This window comes from Microtus pennsylvanicus, chromosome 12 (genome assembly GCF_037038515.1).
Source record: "Microtus pennsylvanicus isolate mMicPen1 chromosome 12, mMicPen1.hap1, whole genome shotgun sequence".
In the NCBI taxonomy this organism is placed as follows: domain Eukaryota; kingdom Metazoa; phylum Chordata; class Mammalia; order Rodentia; family Cricetidae; genus Microtus; species Microtus pennsylvanicus.
In genome coordinates, this window is record NC_134590.1 from 7,954,586 (window position 1) to 7,977,486 (window position 22,901).

The following is a 22,901-nucleotide window of genomic DNA, read 5'->3' on the forward strand; positions in this document are numbered from 1 at the left end:
TACAGCCCTTACCAGGTTAAATGTAGTATCAAAAGAGAAAACCCACAATTTCCTTAAAAAGTCATTAAAATGTGCCTCCCTGTTAGATGACATACCTGTTAACCTAAGTTTTCTTCATGCACTTCATCTAAAATGGCTACCAAACCGTGACTGCAGCAGTAAGGAGTACCTAGAACAATCTAGCTGTGCTCTACTAACCTAGACATTTGACAACTGCAGGACAACTGCAGAATAATTCTGTGAGATTAGCAGGTATGAGGCACTAGGGTTCCTTTGCAGTGTGTCTCTCTCTGTATGTATACACACATACATACAAATAATAATAAACGTTATACATGGCAAAGTTCCACAAAGTCCAAAATAGGCAATAAATTGGGGAAAAAAACTATCAATTTTCTTTTATATGTTAAGAGTTTTTACAACTCAAAAAAAAAAAGGCCAATGCACATGGAGAGAGCTGGGTGTGCTGGTACACACCTTTGATCAGGAAGATCCCCAACAAACAAGGCCAGCCTAGTCTACAAAGGGAGTTATATGACAGCCAGGGCTACCCAGAGAAACCCTGTCTCAAAATTTAAAAAAGAGAGTGAGAGAGAATGAGAGAATGCAAGGTTACCAAAAATGACTTTTTCTTGCTGTCCTAGAACTCACTCTGTAGACCAGGTTGGCCTTGAATTCAGAGCTCCACCTGCCTCTGCCTCCTGAGTGCTGAGATTACAGGCAGGCTCCACCACTGCCCAGCTCAACAATGGCTTCATAAATACATGTGAAAAGATGCTTTAAATATTCGGTATAAATAAAGTATGAATTAATGCCAAATTGCAATGTCATTTTTCATCTACTAGATGGGCAAATAGTGAAAACAATTGTTAATACCTGTGGACAGTCAGGTACTCATGAGAATCTGTTTGTAGTGTGTTATCTGGCACATGCAAACTTTCTGTCAAAAGGCTAAAATGTGTACCTTTGAACTTAGGAGTTTAACCTAGCCATAAACTGTCCCCTGTGCACAATCACTGCTGCATACAGGTGTGTTCCACCTTCTGACACTGTGAAATGATGTTATCAACTACAAAGTTCACACTGGAGAACCATGCAATTGAGTTTCAAACAACAACAAGAAACCCTCATATTTTAGGTTAGTTCATAATTTCATGTTGGATCATAGTCACAGCTATCCTTGGCTGCATACAGCCTATGGGCTACGGCTTGGATATGTCTGAATGATAAAGTAAAACAATAGAAAATCATGGTGAATCTATATAATAACGTAATAATCACCGATACTTAGTTGCAAGAAAAAGTAAGTGGTAGCTTAACCCTTAATCCTAGTACTCTGGATGTCAGTGAGTTCAAGGCTAGCCTGGTCTTTATAGGGAGTTCTAGGATATCCAGAACTAAATAAAGAGACCCTGTGTCAAAACCAAAGAGGATATTAAATGGTAGTTCTAAATATGTCACAGGCTCTCAACTTATTACAGTCCTTGGAAGATTTCAGAATGATTAGAAAAGCCATGGCTTAGAATTAGCATTCACAATGGTCTTTTCTATTTAAAAGCTGTACTAAATTTACATACTACAATTTAGTAAAAGTCTTGTATGTACTGAGGAAAGGAATGATTGCTAGGTCTAAACCTGAAGCTCAGAGGTTGAAAAAAGAACAGTAGAACACTTTAGATCTTTTTAAAGACTGCATCACACTTATTTTGTGGACACAGAGAAGACACATGCCATGGTACACCAGTGGAGAGCAGAGGACAACGTCCTCTCCTTCCACCATGTGATTGTAGTAAGGAGCGGCAGGCCGCCCCAGCTCCCGGCAGTCTGGATAGCTTATGCCCTGAAATAATTACACGGAAACTGTATTCTTTTAAACACTGCTTGGCCCATTAGCTCTAGCCTCTTATTGGCTAATTTTCACATCTTGATTAACCCATTTCTAATAATCTGTGTAGCACCACAAGCTGGTGGCCTACCAGGGAGATTCTTAACCTGCATCTGCCTGGAGTGGGAGAATCATGGCGACTGCCTGACTCGGCTTCTTTCTCCCAGCATTCTGTTCTGTTTACTCTGCCTACCTAATTTTCTGTCCTATTAAAGGGCCAAGGCAGTTTCTTTATTTAACCAATGAAATTAACACAAAACAGAAGACTCTCCATCATTTCCCCTTTTTCTGTTTAAACAAAAAAGAAAGGCTTTCACTTTAACATAGTAAGATTACATATAACAAAACAGTTATCAAGCAAGAATTACAGTTACAATATCTTACCTTTTATCATAATTAAGGAAAACTATAACTAACCATTGACTCTCCATCATGTGGTCATCAGGCAACAAGCACCTCTATCTAATGGAGGAGTCACCTTAGCCAATCTCTAGACTTTAATCTTTGTTTCCTCCTCTGTAGTTCTCATTTAATTTAGGAACCTTTTTTTTTCTTTGGTGAAATTTTAGAAATAAACTCTGTTACCTCTTAACTATTCTTAGCATGTGGTTAACAGGCTAATTAATTACATTCACTTTAAATTTTTTTAAGATAATTTTATTTTTATTTTTGTTTACGTGTTTAAACTCACCTTAATTGTACAAAGACACCCCCCAGAAGACAGTCCCTTGTTAACTATTCCAACAGTTACCTCATAACATTACTGCACAGAGTACAAACAATGCCACACAAGCACCAATCACAGCTTACCTGCTGATGCTAAGATGGTGCAGTGCAAAGCATGCTTCAAGGCCTCTAGTCTTTCACTCTCATGGACTATTGTCTTGTAAGAGAGTTCATTGTACCTTTGGGCAGCTTCAATAAATTTTCTTCTGTAATCAAGGACACGTGCATAACATACCTGCACAGGGGAAACACTCCAATTAGGGTAAACTGGAAAGACAAAATATCATAGTCAGGCTTTCTACTGCTGTGACAAAACACCATGACCAAAAAACAAGCTGGGGAGGAAAGGGTTTGCTTGGCTTCCACTTCCACATCAACATTCATCACTGTAGGAAGTCAGAACAGGAACTAAACAGGGCAGGGACCTGGAGGCAGGAGCTGAAGCAGAGGCCATGGAGGGTGCTGCTTACTGACATGCTTCCCTGTGGCCTGCTCAGCCTGCTTTCTTATAGAACCCAGGTCCACCAGCCTAGGGATGGCACCACCCACAAAGGGCTGGATCCTTCCCCATTGATCACTAATTGAGAAAATGCTCTACAGCTGGATCTTATGGAGGCATTTCCTTAGCTGAGGCTCCTTCCTCTCTGATGACTCAAGTTGACACAAAACCAGCCAGTACACAGAGAAAAGAAGCAAAGAGAAGTTCCAAAATATATAAACATCAATAAATGTTATGAAACATCTTGGTATGTAATTCATCGATATAAAATTAATTCCAAACTACTCATTTGTTACCTTATAATGTATTTGTAACTGTTCATTAGTGGATTCGTTCTGAAGCAGAGATGCTCGATTTATGTAAGCCTCAGCCTGAACAGGATCATCATCCTCCAGGTACAGTCTAGCAATCTTCAGGTAAGTCTCCAGCTTGTAGTCTACATTGTACTGTCTAGGATAAATAAAACAAACAAACAGGCTGAGTATTTTTTCAAGAAAACTTTTAACAAATAATAAAATTCTTACTATATTTTGTTATAGAAAAAAGCTAAGATTCCCTGATCTTTTAAAATTTTATTCTCACTGGTCATATTACAGCTGCTTCTGATCCTCAGGTATCTCATAACACGAAGATCACAAAGACACAAGTGCCGAGTTTCAGCTTATCAGATACCACTAGCGGAACTATATCCAGGCTCAGCCTGCCTAGAGAACAATCTAGCAATTATCCTTTGAACTCTTTAAATTTATATGCCCTTAATCCACTACACTTTACCTCCAGATACCAAATCCTAAAAAGACAATAAGGATTGTCTATGTATTTATTACAAGGAAACTAATTTGTAAAGTTACTCATAATTACTTACGTTAGGAAAAAATGGAAATCCCTGTATAGTATTTATAGGAATGAAGTGTGGTGTGTAAAAAGGTAGAAAATGTAATGATAATTATTAAGAGGTGCTTACAGACACCATCTATTTTTTTTTTAAGTTAAAAAGTGAGCTATGGCTGGGCATGGTGATGCATACCTTCCACCCCAGCACTCGGGAAGCAGAGGCAGGGAGAACTCTGTGAGTTCGAGGCCAGCCTGGTCTACATACCAAGACAAAGCTATATAGCAAGACCCTATGTCAAAAATACAAACTGTGGAATTCAATAGTATATTAAACATCATTAAAATATGAAATACACTTTCATACATACAACAACATGTAATCTCACTTAGAATAGTGCGAAGAGAAGACTTTCAATTTCTTTCTTCCTCATTGCTTATATTCTATTCCAGGAATGAAGAACTGGAAACCTCACATAATTCAAAACTCATAATTAAAGATTAATTCTCAGAGAAAAGTAACCATTTCTATTTGCAGGCAAAGAAGCAATAATAACTTGTGACAAGGAAAAAAAAACTTAGAATTGACTTGGCTCCCCTCTGAAATTAATTCTTTACTTGGTTTGTTGTGGGGGAGGGATAGCTCATGGGAAGGATGACTATGAATTAAAATTGCTTGTTTAGCTTATTTATTATCAATAGTTTGTTTTCCCACTCACAACTCAAATTTATATGAATTGCTTGCTATAACACGTTAAGCTTCTTCAATTTTTCAATTTTCTATCAGGTGATCTATTCATTACTTTAGAAGTCAGACTGAGTAACTCTTTAAAGAAAGAAGCTCCCATTTATCCAGTTATATTCCTGTCCCCCCCCCCCCACCTCTCTCTCACAGCTCCATTTATCCAGCTATATTCCCGTCCTCTCTCTCACAGCTCCCACCATTACATTCAGCTTTCTGAGAGAAGCAATCAGAGTACTTGCACGAACTCCACCCTATCACCAGAACACACAGCCTGTGTGTTCTATGTTCCTCACATCCCTGGAACACGTCTGCCCACAGGGGACAGCTGGCATTTCTGATTGTTACAAAGAGGCACGGCAGTGTTGATGCCCCGACAAAGAGCCAGAAGTTGCTAACCTTGCCCAGGACAGCTCCTAGACAAAATGCCCCCTCCTACTAGATTCCTTTCTTTTTAACACTACTGTGAGAATCCTTTGCCAAATCCTCAACATCTTTGTTTTTTGAGACAAGTTCTCTCTGTGTATCCCTCCCTGGCTGTCCTGGAACTCAGAGAGACCCGCTTGCCTCTATATCTGGAGTGCTGGGATTAAAGGTGTGTGCCACCATTCCTGGAGTTAATATCAAATCTTTGCTTTCCAATGGCTCATAACATACAAAGGGAATTCCAGGACAGGCTCCAAAGCTACAGAGAAACCCTGTCTAGAAAAACCAAAAAAAAAAAAAAAACTCTAACTTTCACTGTGGTCTCCTACAGGAATTATTGTCGGGTTGAAAAGCCTACCAAAGAGCTGTCTACATTCCCTTTTCCAGCCAGGCTCCGGCTCTCGTAGGTTTCACAATGCCTGGTGTCTCCCACACCTGCCGAGTGCTGACCACCAGCCACTGGTCCGTCCACTCAGCAGCAGCATGTGTCTGAATCCTGCTCTTTCCCTCACACGGCTTCTAGGGAGGAGCACACCCTCAATGGACAATCCTTCTCACTTGCTGCAATGCCCTCCAGCCAACTGCCTCTTGAGATGGGAGTGCTCCAGGCCTCAGTACTCACGGTCCTCTCCCTCCCTTGGAAAGGCATCAAACCAGACCAGTAGACACTGGCTCCCAAACGTCTACTTGTATCCAAGTGTGCTCTACTACCTCCAGACTAAAATATTTTACTCACTACTAGATGTCTTAACCTGATTATCACAATGCAAAATGTACACTTGAAATCTCCTTAAAATATACGCCCTAGAGCGCATGGCAACTCCGTATTTCCAACTGCTCAGGTGAAAACAAAATTAGGCCAGGCGGTGGTGGCGCACGCCTTTAATTCCAGCACTCCGGAGGCAGAGGCAGGCGGATCTCTGTGAGTTCTAGACCAGCCTGGTCTACAAGAGCTAGTTCCAGGACAGGCTCCAAAACCACAGAGAAACCCTGTCTCAAAAAAACAAACAAAAAAACAAACAAACAAAAAAAAACCCCCCAAAAAATCAGGACTTGACTGTTTTGTATACACCACATGGGAAATTAAGCAAAACCACAGGAAATCTCCAGACTATAGCATTTCTTAGGACCTCTTCCTCAGCTGTGGGCATGCATAAGCTTCCTAATTAACAGTTCTACTTCTACTACCGCTGCCAACGGTTTATTCTCCACCCAGCAGTCAGTGGGTCACATGTCAGATTATGTCACTTTTTGGCTCAAAATCATCCAATGGCTCACTCTCTTCTTTTTTTATTTATTTATTTATTTTTGGAGGGTCTTTTTTTTTTTTTTTTTTTTTTTTTTGGTTTTTCGAGACAGGGTTTCTCTGTAGCTTTGGAGCCTGTCCTGGAACTAGCTCTTGTAGACCAGGCTGGTCTCCAACTCACAAAGATCCGCCTGCCTCTGCCTCCCGAGTGCTGGGATTAAAGGCATGTGCCACCACCGCCCGGCTGAGGGTCTTACAATGAAGCCCTGGCTAGCCTGTAACTCACTGAGTAGACCAGGGTGGCCTCAAACTCACAGAGATCTGCCTGCCTAAGCCTCTTGAGTGCTGGGGTTAAAGGTGTGAGCCACCATACCTGTCCCTATCATTTTTCTTTCAAAGTCCTTACAAGGGCTTCAAGAACCCCTCGGATCTGATCCCTAGTACTGACTTCATTCTCTTGTCTTTCTCCATGTTCACTCCACCCACGCTGGCATTCTTATTCTAAAGAAATCACTACAAGTATGCTGCTATCTTAAGGCCTTTGTGTCAACGACACAAGGTAACTTGTTATCCTCTGCCCTCAGACAGCTCGCAGTCACTCTGAGAAGCACTTACTATCATCTACCATGCTCTACATATTGTATCTCTACAGCAGGAGTAGGAAAGAGTTAGTGAGCGCTTATACACGTCTATCCAAATCCACTATTTACTATACTTTTGTCCTGTCTCCAGAGGAATCCCCACCAACACTTGGGCTGCATTTCTCCAATCTTCTTCTTTCTCATAAATAGACGCAAGATGCTGTCTTATGGAAGCAACCTAGAATGACAGAGACAGATGTTACTCTAACAGTGCTCTCACCAATGGGTTAAGCTGGTAAGAAAATCACGGGTTTATGTAAATCATCACTTTTTTTTATAAGGCTTCCATTCACAGAATATCAAAACACTGAACTGAAACGACACATTTCTATAATGTGTATTTTTGGCAACATTTTGTTTCCAGTATTAAATTTTGCTTTTGTGTTTCTGAATACATGATATTGGAGTTTCCCTATATTTTTAATCTTAACTTATAAATAATCTTACTAAGGAACAATGCAATAAAAGCCTGTAATCTGAGTTCGCTCCTCAGAATGCACATGCAGGCCGAAGATCAGGACTAACTCTGCAGAGCTGTCCTCTGACCCCGACTGTGCCCAGCGGCATGTTTACACACCCACACACCACATCATAACAGATAAAACTAAACAAAAACCTTATTTGATTTTACATTGTAAATGCTGTTATTTATATAAAATATAAAACTGAGGAATTATCTCCTTTAAGGAGTTAATAACAAAAGATCATAAAAATTATTAAGATCAAAACCTGCTGTTCTAACTCAACACGTCTGGTGCACATATGAAGTCACAGAGACCGAGGCAATGGCACAGGCTGCATAGGTTCAAACCAGACAGGACTCCAGCACCAAGAGGTGGAGCAGATGCGTGGTCCTCCACTAATGCCCTGCGGCAAAGGGAAAACCAATCACTCAGGTCCATCAGGCCCCATACCCCACTCAGTGGTATGTCTGTGGACTTTCTGTTTCAATTTTGCTTTTTTTGGAGCATTTAGTTTATCTTTATCTTATGTGCATTTGGTGTTTTGCCTGCATGTGGGTCTAGGTAAGGGTATTGGATCCTGGAATTACAGTTGTGAGCTGCCATATGGATGCTGAGAATTGACCCCAAAGCCCTTTGGAAGAACAGTTAGCTCTTAACTGCTGAGCCATCTCTCCAGCACCTGGCATTTTTTGTCTTATTGATCTTTTGCTTGTTTGTTTTGATTTTTGTTTCTGTGGCTTTATAGATTTTTGTTTCTTGTTTCAGTTTCTTGGAGGCTTTTACATTTTGTTTTGTTTTAAGACAAAAAGAACAAAAAGTTGGATGGGTAGGGACGTGGGGCACATCTGGGAGCAATTGGGCAAAAAGAAAACATAATCCTTATATATTGTATAAATTTTTTTTCAAAAAAAAATTACTGGAAATTAGGAACTTTAAAACAAAACAACAAAATCTACAAGTCTAGATTTATACCTGTTCCTCAAAGGAAATGACTCGAGGCTGGATCTTCTCCAAGGTGAAATGATAGATCTCCTTTGCTGTGCTATCTGGCAGGTTAGGGAGGTGTGTGCAGAAATCTGTCAGCAGTTGCCGTGAGATCACAAGACTGACATTCTCATTCACCACTTGTTAAAAAATAAGATGAGAAATATGAAACATAAATAATCATAAATTTCCATTAATCAATTAAATTTTACTTAAAATTACCATTTAAAAACTCCATGAGGAACTGGGTGGTGGTGGTGCATGCCCTTAATCCTGGCACTTGGAAGGCAGAGACAGGGTTCTCTGTGAGTTCAAAGCCAGACTGGTCTACAAGAGCTAGTGCCAGGACAGGCTCCAAAGCTACAGAGAAATCCTGTCTTGAAAAACCAAAACTAAAACCAAAACTCCACAAAGGGCAGTTTTCAATATATTACTCAGAGATTTCTCATCTCATGCTACATAATTAGCTTCTTTATGCTGGATTTTACTGATTATATATCTACTACAAGAAGGCAGAAAAAAAACACAGTAACTTTTCTAAGAAACGGAAAAGACTGAGGAAAATTTATTTCTTGAAAACTTTACACTTTTCCTTCTCCTCTTTATTCTGTACAAAGGGAAAGCACAGAACCCTGTACAAAACCTTAACTGGGGTTTCAATTTTGAAGACAATTCATTCGCAAAATCACCAATCTGTAAGTGGTTGAAGTCTGGAATAAGACACCTCAAAGCACATTTACTACGGTTGTTAGAGCAGGCTGACGAAGCTCTGGAGACCCACTCACAATACAGGGCGGGCAGGACAGTCCATTCTACTCACTCGCTTCCACAAACGCTTTCAAAGCTTCTAGTTGTTCTGTCCCAGATAATTGAATGGCTTTTTCCAGAATCTGACGATATCTAAAACGGTATCAAATACAAATAATGAATGTTTAGTTCTAATGATCTAGCATTACTAAGGAAGAGTCTCGATGAGTCTAGGATGGGCCTATGGACACTCCTGCTGGAGATGGACTATAGTAATTAAAGGGTGAAGACCTACCCACTGTTGGCGGCACTATTCCCTAAGTATGGAATCCTGAACTACAGGAACTGGGAAAGAAGGCTGAGCACAATCTCCAAACACTTAATTTCTCTCACTCTAGGCTGTAATGTGCAGCAGCTTCAAGCTCCTGCTGCCTTGGACATGTCACCAGGAACTGGGAGCTGAAATAAACCCTTTCTCCGAAGTTGTTTCCAGGTACTTTATAGCAGCAACAAAAATGAACAGACATATATTGTCAAATAATTAAATTCTTAAGTTTATTTATCCCTCTTATTGTCTGTTTCTGATTTTTTGAGTCAGAGTTTCACTGTAATGTGGGTCCAAGCCATCCTTGAATTCTCTATGTAGCCCAGATAACTAGGAACCCTTGATCCTCCTGTTTCTACCTCCCAAATGCTAGGATTCTGGGTGTGCCAACATTCCCTGGCCTATTTATTCATTTCTACCACTACTTATGACATTTACTCAGTCTTCTCAATTTGCCCTACTTTCTTCCATTAATCTCTAGTTGGCAGTTTTCTTTACAGCACACTGAAAAAAACACCTCTATGTTTTAGCTTCCAGCCCATCACGAGAAACACTAAGCCTTGGAACTGGTGAAACAGCTCAACGGATAAAAGTGCTGTCTACCAGCTCTACATGACACCTGAGTTCCATCCCTGAGACCCACACTGGAAGGAGAGAACTGACTGCCAGAATTTGTTCTCAGACCACACGTACACACAAGGTAATAAACAAATGTGATCATAACAGTTAGGAGGGGGGGTTCAAGACAGGGTTAATTCTTTTAGCCCTGGCTGTCCTGAAACTCACTCTTCTGCCTGGCTCTGCCTCCCAAGTGTTGGAGGCACTACAACCCGACCAAAATCCTAACAATTTTTAAACACTAAACCCATAGTTCTCGGTGCTACTTATAGTTTTTAATACTGGGTACCAAACTTTTTTTTAATTTTCAAACTCATCAGAAGAGAAGTAAACTCATATAACTCTATGTTACTAACTCCATACAACTGAATCTAATGTGCATTTTTCTTGAAAAGTTCTAACTGGAATTAGAACTAAAATGCTAATTTTGGGGCTGGAGAGATAGTTCAGCTATTAAAGGCTAGGCTCACTGCCAAAATAAAGTACCAATTTTCTTTCAAGTGTCTTTTTTCTTTTTCTTTTTTTTTCTTTTCTTTTCTTTCTTTTTTTTTTTTTTTTAGACAGGGTTTCCTCCGTATAGCCCTGGCTGTACTGGAAATCTCTTTGTAGATCAGGCTGGCCTCAAACTCACAGATCCACCTGCCTCTGCCCCGAGTGCTGGGATTAAAGGCATGTGCCAAACTGCCTGGCATCTTACACATTACTTTTAAAAAGTATTAGTTAAAAACATTTTTTGTTTTCTGAGCTAGGATCTCCTTTTATAGTCCAAGTTGGCCAGGGACTCAGCATTGCGCTGGCTAACCTCAGAGAAATCCTCCTTTCTCAGTTTCCCCCGCGTTTGAACTGTAGACACACCTGGCTAGTCAAATGTATTTACAAACCTAGTAACATTTTAAGTACAGAAGGTGGGTCAGAATAAATCTTAGAAGAAAAACTTGCATAAAAAGGACACGATTTCATTCAGACTGGTGACATATTTTGTAGGGACCATTTTCAAAGCTACCATCCAGTTTTGTTCCCAACTCATCCAAAATCCCCAGCCCTGGTCATGCAATGTTGCAAAGTTACAACGCTGGAAGCAGATGTGTTAGCAGTGTACGAAGGACGGACAACGGTAAGCCTTTAGAGACAAGTGCTACTTCACAGATTACCAAATCTGACTCCGGAAGGGACTGGACTGGTGTTGGAAACTATGAAGTATTTCATTCTAGGTTCACACACACTCACACACATATATACAATTTAAAATTTTTCTATGCCTACATTTAAATATTTATTGATCTGGACACATTTTCAGATAGGTAATGCTTAATGATTTATCACTTAGTTTTTGATTGATTTATTTTCAAATTTGATTATATTTTATTAAATCAAGGTTATAGCTAAGTCTTACATTTACATTCTTCTAGAGTATTTTATACCAGCTAATATTCACAGATGAATACTTAAAGATAAATTTGAAGCCTAACCTAAAGTTAATTTTTTTTTTTGATGCCAGGTGTGGTAGCCCAGGCCTTTAGTTCTAGTACTTGGGGGGCAAAGCCAGGCAGATCTACATGCGGTCAAGACCAGCTTGGCCTAAAAAGTCAAGTTCCAGGACAACCAGGGCTACACTGAGAAATCCTGTCTCCAAAAAAACCAACCAACAAACAAAATTAAGATTTATTTACTTTTACTTTGTGTACGGGTGTTTTGCCTATATAGATGTTTGTGCACAGCAAGCATGCAGTACCCGCAGAAGCCAGAAGAGGGAATCAGACCTGGAACCGGAGTTACAGATGGCTGCTAGTCACCCTGTAGACATGTACTAGGAAATGAACCTGGGTCTTCAGAAAGAGCAATTAGTGTTCTTAACTACTGAGCCATTTACTAGCAATAGGAAAGCATCCAAAAGCAAATAGAAGTTTATTTTTAATGTATTTAATTGCACTGGTAACTGTAAACTGCCATGTGGGTGCTGGGTGCTCTGGAAGAACATCCAGTGCTCTTATCCCCTGAGCCATCTCTCCATGCCTACAAATAAAAGTTTTAAACTGACTGAATTACATTAGAAATGTCCTGCTTAAACTAGGTGTGACGACATGCCTATAACCCCAGCACTTGGAGGCAGGAGCAGCGGTAGAATTGTGAGTTCAAGGCCTCCATGGCTACTGCATCTTCACCATGCACAGGAACCCTGTTGTCACATAATAGCCAACCAACGCACAAAAGCAGAGCAGTCACCCAGCCCGCAGCTCACTGTAGATGCAGTGAACCAAGCCCGCAACTCACTGTAGACCTGGCCCGCATCTCACTGTATACGCAGTGCACCTGAGACGTGGGATGTCCTTCTGTGTATGTGCTGCTTTTATTGATTAATGAATAAAGCTGTTTCAGCCAATGGCTTAGCAGAGTAAAGCTAGGCAGGAAATCTGAACAGAGATATAGAGAAAGAGTAGGTGGAGTCAAAGAGAAGCCATATAGCTGCTGAAGGAGAAAGAGGCCAGAACAGAACCTTACCCAGTAAGCCACAGTCTCATGGCGATACACAAATGAATAGAAATGGGTTAAGATGTAAGAGCTAGTTAATAAGAAGCCTGAGCTAATAGGTCAAACAGTGCTGTAATTAATATAGTTTCTGTGTGATTATTTGGGTCTGGGCAGCCCAGAAACAAACAAGTAGTCTCTGCCTACACACCTGGCCTGCAGCTCACTGTAGAGACATGCAAATGACTGTTTTAAGTCACTAGGTGACTGACTATATTTGAGTTAGGAGTTCATAAACATGGGCTAAATACTGGTTTGACTACATGTGACTTCAGAGTTCCTTTTTGTATGAGTATTCCTCCCCTTGGAGTCCCTCCCATTCTCAGAAGTTCTTTCCCATTTTTTCTAAATTAAGCTGTTTACTTTGAAAAAAATAAAAAGTGTATTTTCTGGGATTTTTTCCTCCATATATAATGCTAATAACATTATCTATTTGCTACGTAGTGTTTGCACACAAACAACATTTATTCTGGACATGGGAATCAGTAAAACTGTCCTGGACGAGTAGCGGAGAAGCAGAAACCTTGAGTTAGAAGAGGCCTTTGAGGTTACTGTCCCTCTGCCCCTGCAGACACTCGTGCATATGCTCTGTCTTTCCACTCTGATACAGAGTCTACCGTGCAATCTTATTTTTCTCTTCTCAAAGTCTTCTCAGTAAGCAAAGGCAACTAAGAGGTCTTCTGTTACTAACAACTTCTTATAAATGTTAACTGGTCCTGGCAGGGCACATTTGTAAACCCAGCTTTGGGGAGCCTGAGGCAAAAGAATCAGGAAGGAGTTCGAGGTCAGCCTGAGCTAAAAGAAACCGTCTCAAAAGAACGAACAAACAGGACTGGAGAGATGGCTCAGAGGTTAAGGACACTGACTGCTCTTCCAGAGGTCCTGAGTTCAATTCCAGCAACCACATGGTGGCTCACAACCATCTGTAATGAGGTCTGGTGCCCTATTCTGGCAAGCAGTCATACATGGAGGCAGAACACTGTATTGTATACATAATAAATAAAATCTTAAAACAAACAAACAAAAATGTTTAATTTGCAAATAGCTCCCAGCCTCCTCTGGATACCTCCGGCACTCTAGTAGGTAAGTTGTAAAGGTCATATTTTCATAGGATTGACTCAATCAAGACCTATAACCCATGTCCTGATATTTGACCTCAAAAAAAAAAGTAACACTTAAAAAAAAACTATATTCTGGTTAGGGCAGAGAACAAATGAACAGATAAACAATCTAATCTATGCCCAAATAAAAGTAAGCTATTGCTGGGCACTAGCAGACCAACTAAACCAGGTCTGGCGTGGGGATGGGCGTGAGTATGTAAGCAAGAGTCTTGGAAGTCACATCTAAATCAAATGTTGAAGGCCAAGTAGGTTAGCCAACTGAGTTAAGACAGGTTATCACAACACTTACCTTCATACACTCCCTCTCCAGTCCTTCTCTGTCCTCTATTTTTGACTTTTGGATGTTCTGAGATAGGGTCTCTTTATATAGCCCTGACTGTCCTAGAACTCGCAGAGATCAGCCTGCTTCCAGACCCCAGGCACTGGAACCAAAGGAGTGCACCACTACCTGTGGCTTCTAAAGTTTTTCTTGCAAAGCAATTAATTTACTTTCATGCATGTGTTTTGCCTACATATATGTCTGGGCACCACATGCGTGACTGGTGCCCTTTAGAAGTCGGAAAAGGGCCGGGCGGTGGTGGTACATGCCTTTAATCCCAGCACTCGGAAGGCAGAGGCAGGCGGATCTCTGCGAGTTCGAGGCCAGCCTGGTCTACAAGAGCTAATTCGCTAGTTCCAGGACAGGCTCCAAAGCTACAGAGAAACCCTGTCTCAAAAAAAACAAACAAACAAAAAAAGTCGGAAAAGGATCCCCTGGAACTGGAGTTATAAAGGGTTGTGAGACAACATGTGGATACTGGGAACTGAACCCAGGTCCTCTGCAAGAACAGTAAGTGCACTTAACAGGTGAGCCATTGCTCCAGTCCCCTTTTCTAAAGCTTTGTAAGAGGGAATAAAAATGTATTTATATGAAAAGAAAAAGCAGCCTATATCTGTAACAACAAAAAAATGCTTTTTAGACTGCCAGTTTCTTTTTTTTTTGTTGTTTTTTTTTTTTTTGTTTTTCGAGACAGGGTTTCTCTGTGGCTTTGGAGCCTGTCCTGGAACTAGCTCTGTAGACCAGGCTGGTCTCGAACTCACAGAGATCCGCCTGCCTCTGCCTCCCAAGTGCTGGGATTAAAGGCGTGCGCCACCATCGCCCGGCATAGACTGCCAGTTTCTTATACTAAATTTGGATAACTGCTAATTCAATTGTCAGAAAGCATTTCTAATTAACAAGAAAAGCAATATAGTCTGATTGGTTAAAAGTGAGCTTTTGAGACACACCTGGGTTCACATAGAAGTTATGTCCCCTTCTGGCTATTTACTGATGTAATCAACATTTCTTGAACAACATACTGTATGAGAACAGAGGGTATCAGTATTAGAAATCTTGTATTTCATACTTCCTTAATGTAGAAGCTTTTGTTTCTCAGTTCCCAATATAAAATCCTGAAATGAATAGACAACATGTGTTTCCTACGTTCTGTGCCTGGCAGAGCTGTTTTGTTATGAGGGCAAACATCCTAACATTCTTACCCAGATAGTACTGGGTAAATACTCAGGGGCAACGCCAAGAATATTCTCAGAAAGCAGCACTGAGGGCTGGAGAGACGGCTCAGCTGTCAAGAGTGTTTACTGTTCCTCCAGTGGATCCGAATTCAATTCCCAGCACCCACGTCAGGTGGCTCATGACCACCCGTGACTCCAAGTCTAGGGGATGACTCCCTCTTCGGCACCCATGGGCACCTGCACTCAGATGGCATTCACTCTAACATACTCATAAATAAAAGTAAACTAAATCGTAAGACAAGAAGGAAAGCAATACTGAGGGAGGGGCTAACTAGTAGTGCGGTGAGTTACCACTTATCAAGTCAATTATTTCATTTCCTCTGAACAATAAACTCATGTAGTAAACTGCCACAGTAACAGCTTCCAGGATTCACAGCACCCCTGTCCATTCCCTTACAGATCACCTTGCTGCTAACGAGTTGGTGGTGCATTCCACTTCCTTCCCTTGAATCTGGGCTGGTTTTGTTACTTGCTTTCATCAGGATCACACAGTTGATGGGAGACTTCTCAGACCAGCCTTAAGCCCTGCAGCTTCCATTCTCAGCCAGTTACAACACTGAGTGGAAGCCAATGCTAAGCTATGGAATGAGACGACCCGGCCAATAGCCACACATCTACACCAGTCCAGTCCTAACCCAACTGTCAGCCAAGTTAACTGCGTAACTGAACCAGGCAAGCAACACCCAGAATCCTGAGGGGGAAAGCACTTTTACACCACTAACCACGGATCTTTTTAGCAGCAACAGACAAAAGAAACAACCCATCGGAGACATACTACTTTTCATCTCCAATTCAGAGCTAGAGGAAAATAGTAAGCCGAAGTTCCAGAATTCTTTCCAGTTCAAAGAACTATACCTTATCTGATAACTAATAGCCTTACATTTTCTGAAATATAGTAAAAATGCAAAGGAAATATGAGAGAATACACACGCTAGTTTTACGTTCATCTAAATCTAATATTAATACATGTAGAAAAAACAGGGCTGGAGAGATGGCTCAGAGGTTAAGAGCATTGCTTGCTCTTCCAAAGGTCCTGAGTTCAATTCCCAGCAACCACATGGTGGCTCACAACCATCTGTAATGGGGTCTTGTGCCCTCTTCTGGCTGTGGGCATACACACAGACAGAATATTGTATACATAATAAATAAATAAATATTTAAAGAAAAAACAAAAACAAAACAAACAAACAAAAAGTGATTTAAAAAAACAAACAAACAAACAAGGAAGACATAGCCCACTATTTCCAACTCCTGGAATAAGACCTGTGCATTTACCAACTGCTTACCGATAGCAATTCTATGACGTTTTGTATATTTCAAGACTGAATTCAGCTATTTAAGTGTGATAAGGACATAGACACACACTCATTATGAAATCAGATGAGACTAAGTCTCACCATTAAACTGCCATTTTTTTTAAAGCAGAAAAATGAAGCATAAAGTAGTTAAGCCCAGGGTATAACTAAATTTAGCAGCATTTTAAAAGGCAGCACAATCGCCACGCAGCACGCATATATATACCGTTTCAAGGTGCAGGCCTGAACAAGAGTATTCCATTAATTAGATCAACATGCTTTCATGCATGTGTTTTGCCTACATATATGTCTGGGCACCACATGTGTGACTGGTGCCCTTTAGGAGTCGGAAAAGGGCCGGGCGGTGGTGGTACATGCCTTTAATCCCAGCACTCGGAAGGCAGAGGCAACATGTAAATATTAAGACCAATCGGAGACATAATTTCAGCAAAAAGAGCCGGGCGTGAGAAGGACTCGGGAGGCAGAGGCAGGAGGATCTCTGAGTTTGGAGCCACCATGGTCTACAGAGCGAGTTCCAGGACAGCCAGGGCCACACAGAAAAAACAAACAAACAAAAGGCTCAGCAAAAAGCTGTGAAATCTACAAAAAAAAAGAAAGACTGAAACTGTTCAACTCCTTGGGGGAAGCGACACATCTCAAACGGTGACTTCGAGTGGACCTAAGCATTCTACGGTTTCCACAAAATCCCTCAGCGGCCTGTGGAAACATCACTATTCTAGACATCCTAGGCCGGGGACATTCTGTCTGTGTTCTACAGAGCTGGTGACAGCTGAGAGCATTCGGAACACTAAGGACCCACACAAGCTATGAACTTGAGAAGTTCTGCACGGCGTGACAGCGGCCATACCTCCTCGGCCCCTATCCTCCTGGAAAGTCTTCTCTTAAAATCAAATCAAAACAAGACAAAAGCAAAAAGTAACTCTGCCATCAAAGCCCAGGATAGAAATTTATCTTCACCAAGGCGAGGGCGGAGGAGGCAGCAAACCCAAGTCAAACCCGGTGTGTTGGGCTCGCCCGGCACACAGTAAGGAAGGAGGCCACCGCCGAGGGAGCCGTCATCTTTCCAGCCACGCTTCCAGAAGCCGAAAGAGCCCATAGAGGACGGTATGAAGGACGTAAGAAGCTGGCAGTCAGCCGGGTCTTGGCGGTCAGGACCCCAGCACCCTGTTCCTTCCACGGTCTGCAGCTCCCAGCATTTACAGCCACGGCCGACTGCAGGCCCGCCCCCCTGAGCCCTCGGGCCTACCACCGCGGCCCCACGCCGGAGAGCCTCCGTCATCCCGAGGCAGGTCAGTTTGTGGCTTCCCTCCTGCCTCTGAATTCCTAGGAAATACTCACTTGCCCGCCAAATCTTTATGAGAGCCACTCGAATTCATGAGCTGGGCCAAATCCTGCCGCACGGCAGCCGCCATCTTTCTTCCAGCTCAGCCCCCGGCAGCAGGCGGGACCTTGCGCAGCCGAAAAGAAATCGAGTGTAGTCCTCCAGAGAGCGGCAGAGGGAACCCGAGGGGCCATAGAGTCGCGCCTTTATGGGCCAGAGCGCCGGGTCCGGAAGCCGGAACTAGCTCCGCCCACGGGGTTGAGTGACACGAAACTCCCGCCCAACCCTGTCGAGAAACCGGGCTCTCACGCTCCGACCTGGGATTGGCTGGAGGACTTGAAGGCGTGTACCTGGTGCAACCTCAGTAAGGGCCCGGCTTGTCTAAACTACAGCGTTTTCCGTCAGTTCCAGGCAAGGATTTGTTCGCCCCGTCTTCAAGACCTCTCTGAAACTACCTGTAGTAAAGAATGGGCTGTTTTTAGTTTTTATTTGCAGTTCGCTATAGTCCAACACTGAAAAAAAAAAAAAACACAACCCCTCACCTCCAAAACACACACACACACACACACACACGGAGGGAAAGAGAGAGAATGAGAGAAAATTTACCTGGAAGAGACTATACCATGATCAAGAAAGTGATCCTCTCAAGTCCGAATGATCAAAGATCTCAACATAAAGCCAGCCACACTGAACCTTATAGAAGAGAAAGTGGGAAGTACACTTGAACGCATTGGCACAGGAGACCACTTCCTAAATAGAACCCCAGCAGCACAGACATTGAGAGAAACAATTAATAAATGGGACCTCCTGAAACTGAAAAGCTTCTGTAAAGCAAAGGACAAGGTCAACAAGACAAAACGACAGCCTACAGAATGGGAAAAGATCTTTACCAATCCCACATCAGACAGAGGTCTGATCTCCAAAATATACAAGAACTCAAATTGGACACCAAAAGATCACATAATCCAATAAAAAAAAAAGGAGTACCGACCTAAACAGAGAACTCTCAACAGAGGAATTTAAAATGGCTGAAAGACACTTAAGGAAATGTTCAACATCCTTAGTCGTCAGAGAAATGCAAATAAAAACAACTCTGAGATTCCATCTTACACCTGTAAGAATGGCCAAGATCAAAATCACTGATGACAATTTATGCTGGAGAGGTTGTGGGGAAAAGGGAACACTTCTGTGTTGCTGGTGGGAATGCAAGCTGGTACAACCCCTTTGGATGTCAGTGTGGCAATTTCTCAGAAAATTAGGAAACAACCTTCCTAAAGATCCAGTAATACCACTTTTGGGTATATATCCAAAGGATGCTCAATCATGCCACAAGGACATGTGCTCAACAGCAGCTTTGTTTGTCATAGCCAGAACCTGGAAGCAACCTAAATGCCCCTCGATCGAAGAGTGGATAAGGAAAATGTGGTACATTTATACAATGGAGTGCTACACAGCAGAAAAAAAATAACAACACCTTGAATTTTCCAGGAAAATGGACAGAGCTATAAAACATTATTTTGAGTGAGGTAATCCAGACCCAGAAAGACAATTATCACATGTACTCACTCATAGGTGTTTTTTAAGCATAAAGCAAAGAAAGCCAGCCTACAAACCACAATCCCAGAGAACTTAGACAACAATGTGGACACTAAGAGAGATTTACATAGATCTAATCTACATGGGAAGTAGAAAAAGACAAGATCTCCTGAGTAAATTGGGAGCTTGGGGACCTTGGGGGAGGGTTGAAGGGGAGGAGAGGAGAGGCAGGGAGGGGAGCAGAGAAAAATGTAGAGCTCAATAAATATCAATTTAAAGCCTGGCGGTGGTGGCGCACGCCTTTAATCCCAGCACTTGGGAGGCAGAGGCAGGCGGATCTCTGTGAGTTCGAGACCAGCCTGGTCTACAAGAGCTAGTTCCAGGACAGGCTCCAAAACCACATAGAAACCCTGCCTTGAAAAACCAAAAAAATAAAAAATAAATAAATATCAATTTAAAAAAAAAGTGATTCTCCCAGGATAAGACTCCACTTTTTACTGTGCTGATGTCTGCATTTCCCCACCTGTGAGAAACTCAACTGCATTCTTGATAACAACAACAATAATAATAATAGACTGCTTCTGGCGCATTCCCCTTAAAAGAAAAAAAGTCAGGCTGTAATACCAGCATTCCAAAAGTATGTTCCCGAATTTAGCGAGTTGGAGGCCAGCTTGGAACATGAGAGACCCAAGCCTAAGATACAGTATAGATTTAATGTGCACACACACCCCTATGGATTGACTATGTATGTGTGTTCCCTTTCTTTGTTACACTCTGTATCTTTTAAAAGTATTGGTCATAAATCCCACTTTGTTCAGAACAATGCTCTTTTTTTCATCTATTGTCCTAAAGTAATTCTTAGTGATGCTGTCCTTGCTTTGGAAAAAGTTATTTGAATGACAAGTTATATGTCCATCTTACTTTTACATGAGATTGCATTCATTATACACGTATTCTTACAAAACTTTCCAAAAATACAATAAAATAAATGTAAGACTTCATATTCTCTTCATTTCACAATAAGTAACACAACTTGTTCTGCCTTTGATATTTTCAGGTTTTAGACGATTTAGTCATATAAGTCCACTCCTTTTTTTTTTAATCGTTATTTTTAAAAGTAGTGATAGTACATTATATTTAGTCCTTACACAACATATTGAGTAGTTCTAAAAGAGCAACCAATGGTGCAATGATTAATCTTATATATGCCTGATTTAAGATGTGTTGGGAAGCTCCACCCAGCCCCACCTCCCATTCCAGACCCCGCCCCTGAGAAAGCCTACCATCAGCGGCTCCTCCCCCTGAGATGCTCAAGACCATGCCTACAGGCTAGTGCCTCCTCCCCCTATCCCCTCCCCCCACCTGCCACATGGTTCTCCCACGAGGTTTGTGTCTCTTCCCCTGGGACCACCCTGGAATGCTTTGCTCAGATTAAAACCTGGACTTTATATCAACTTGACTGATTTATTGTTACCCACCACTACTGGGCTGCTGGGGAATATATTTTTATCAATATGCAAGTAAAATACACTCCCAAAAGGGAATCAAGGTATACACAATTTTGCACTTTGTATGAGGATTGTGGTACTTGCTCTGTAGATCAGACTGGCCTTGAACTCACAGAGATCTGCCTGTCCCTGCCTCCCAAATGCTGGGGTAAAGAAGTGCGCCACAACCACCGGACTCCCCGCCCCCCCATTTTTTCTTTTCTTTTCTTTTTTTTTTTTTTTTGAGACAGGGTTTCTTTGTCCTGGAACTCCCTCCATAGACCAGTCTGACCTTGAACTCACAGAGCTAGGATTACAATTTCTTACAGACTTACAACAAATAGTAAACTCAGAAGTGTTTTACCATTCTGGTGTGTTATCAGTGGCATATTCTCTCTATTGGGAAGGGTACAGAACAAGGGAACAAAGTAAGTAGAGGGTACCCACACCATTGCAATTCTGTTCTTTTGGCAAGAATTCCTAGCATCACTGAGACTGGGAACTTACTTTCCAATAAGGTATTTTTTTGTGGGGGCCAGCTAAGTCTGGACAGGTTACCCAAAGGAAGTTTCTTTACTTCGAACCATTATTACCTGGGACTCTGGCCATGGCTGAATTTAAATGGAGTCTGGAGTATCAATAGTTTACCCTGAGACAATGCCTGGCAGGCCAAAATTGCCTGACCTCCACCCAAGAGCAGACCATTCAAAGGAGATGCCTGGCATTCCAAGAGCTGTAGATAGGATCACCTGCCAGGGCACCTCAACAGGACATCCCTAGACAAATGTCAGCTAATCAGGGGCCCTAAACCTCAGGGACCCCTCACCCTACTCTACTACTATAAAAACCCTATTCTAATTGCGCTCGGGGCTCTCCGGTTATTCCAATACATTGGACATGCGGAGAGACCGAGTTTGCAAACTTGATTAAAATTAAGGCTCTTTGCTTTTACATATGGGACTCGGTCTCCTTTGTTGGCTTTTGTGGGAACCCTGCAGATTTCGGCATAACATTTTTCAGGGGGCTTAGGCCCACAAAAGGGTGGGTCAGGTCTGTTGGCACAGGCCTCTCTTAAGATATGCCTAGACAATTTAGTAGGGCCTGTCTGAAAATAGAAAGTAAACAGAAAACTGTGGCTATACTTTATACCTCAGTGGTAGAGCACCTGCCGACCACGTAAAAGGTCCTAGACTAAATTCCTAGTACAAGAATGAAGGCGAGGACAAACTGAAGGAAGAAGGAAGAGAGAGATGGACCCAGGGGATTAGGGATGGAGGAAATTGGTAGTACCACCTGTCCATCTGACCACCTAAATGTCTGTGTGTCCTTTTTGCAGTAAAATAGCTTCCTTCCCTGAGAAAGAGAGTTAAGTTTCACACCCAGTGTTACCAAAAATAAAACTACAACAATTTAAAGATCTTCAGTTGGAATTAGGCACTTTTTTAAAAAATTGTTTTTATTGAACTATATATTTTTTTCCATTCCCCTCCCTTTCTCTCCCCCCTTCAACCCTCTCTCATGGTCCCCATGCTCCCAATTTACTCAAGAGATCTTGTCTTTTTCTATTTCCCAAGTAGTTTAGATCCATGTATGTCTCTCTTAGGGTTCTCCTTGTTGTCTAGGTTCTCTGGGATTGTGAATTGCAGCTTGGTTTTTCTTTGCTTTATGTCTAAAAGCCACTTGTGAGTGAGTACATATATTTGTCTTTCTGGGTCTGGTTTACCTCACTCAGGCACTTTTCAATATAGAGTAAATGTTCCTAGGAGACAGACTATAGTATAGTACAGCCATAGAGACTGAAAACAAAGGAAAGAAACAAGGAAAAGTGAGCCTGCCATAGTGACTCATGCCTGCAGTCCCAACATTCAGACAGCTGAGACAAGGACACTCACGCAAGGCTAAAACTATC

General features: G+C 41.8%; 1 protein-coding gene across 3 annotated transcripts in view; it reads right to left on the minus strand.

Annotated features, from left to right (window-relative positions):
* The window catches only part of Cops4 (COP9 signalosome subunit 4), a 28,881-nt gene extending 10,648 nt beyond the window's left edge, over positions 1 to 18,233 (minus strand). Inside the window, exons 1-6 of one of the 3 annotated variants that reach the window (XM_075943042.1) lie at positions 17,987 to 18,233; positions 9,265 to 9,344; positions 8,433 to 8,584; positions 7,071 to 7,174; positions 3,407 to 3,560; positions 2,696 to 2,846 (exon numbers count right to left, since the gene is read on the minus strand). In XM_075943042.1, coding sequence (XP_075799157.1) covers positions 2,696 to 2,846; positions 3,407 to 3,560; positions 7,071 to 7,174; positions 8,433 to 8,584; positions 9,265 to 9,344; positions 17,987 to 18,060 — 715 coding nt within the window. In that variant the 5' untranslated portion in view covers positions 18,061 to 18,233. The remainder of the gene's footprint in view (positions 1 to 2,695; positions 2,847 to 3,406; positions 3,561 to 7,070; positions 7,175 to 8,432; positions 8,585 to 9,264; positions 9,345 to 17,986) is intronic. The other 2 variants (XM_075943044.1, XM_075943043.1) reach the window with 2 other exon arrangements.
* Between the last annotated feature and the right edge of the window lie 4,668 nt (positions 18,234 to 22,901).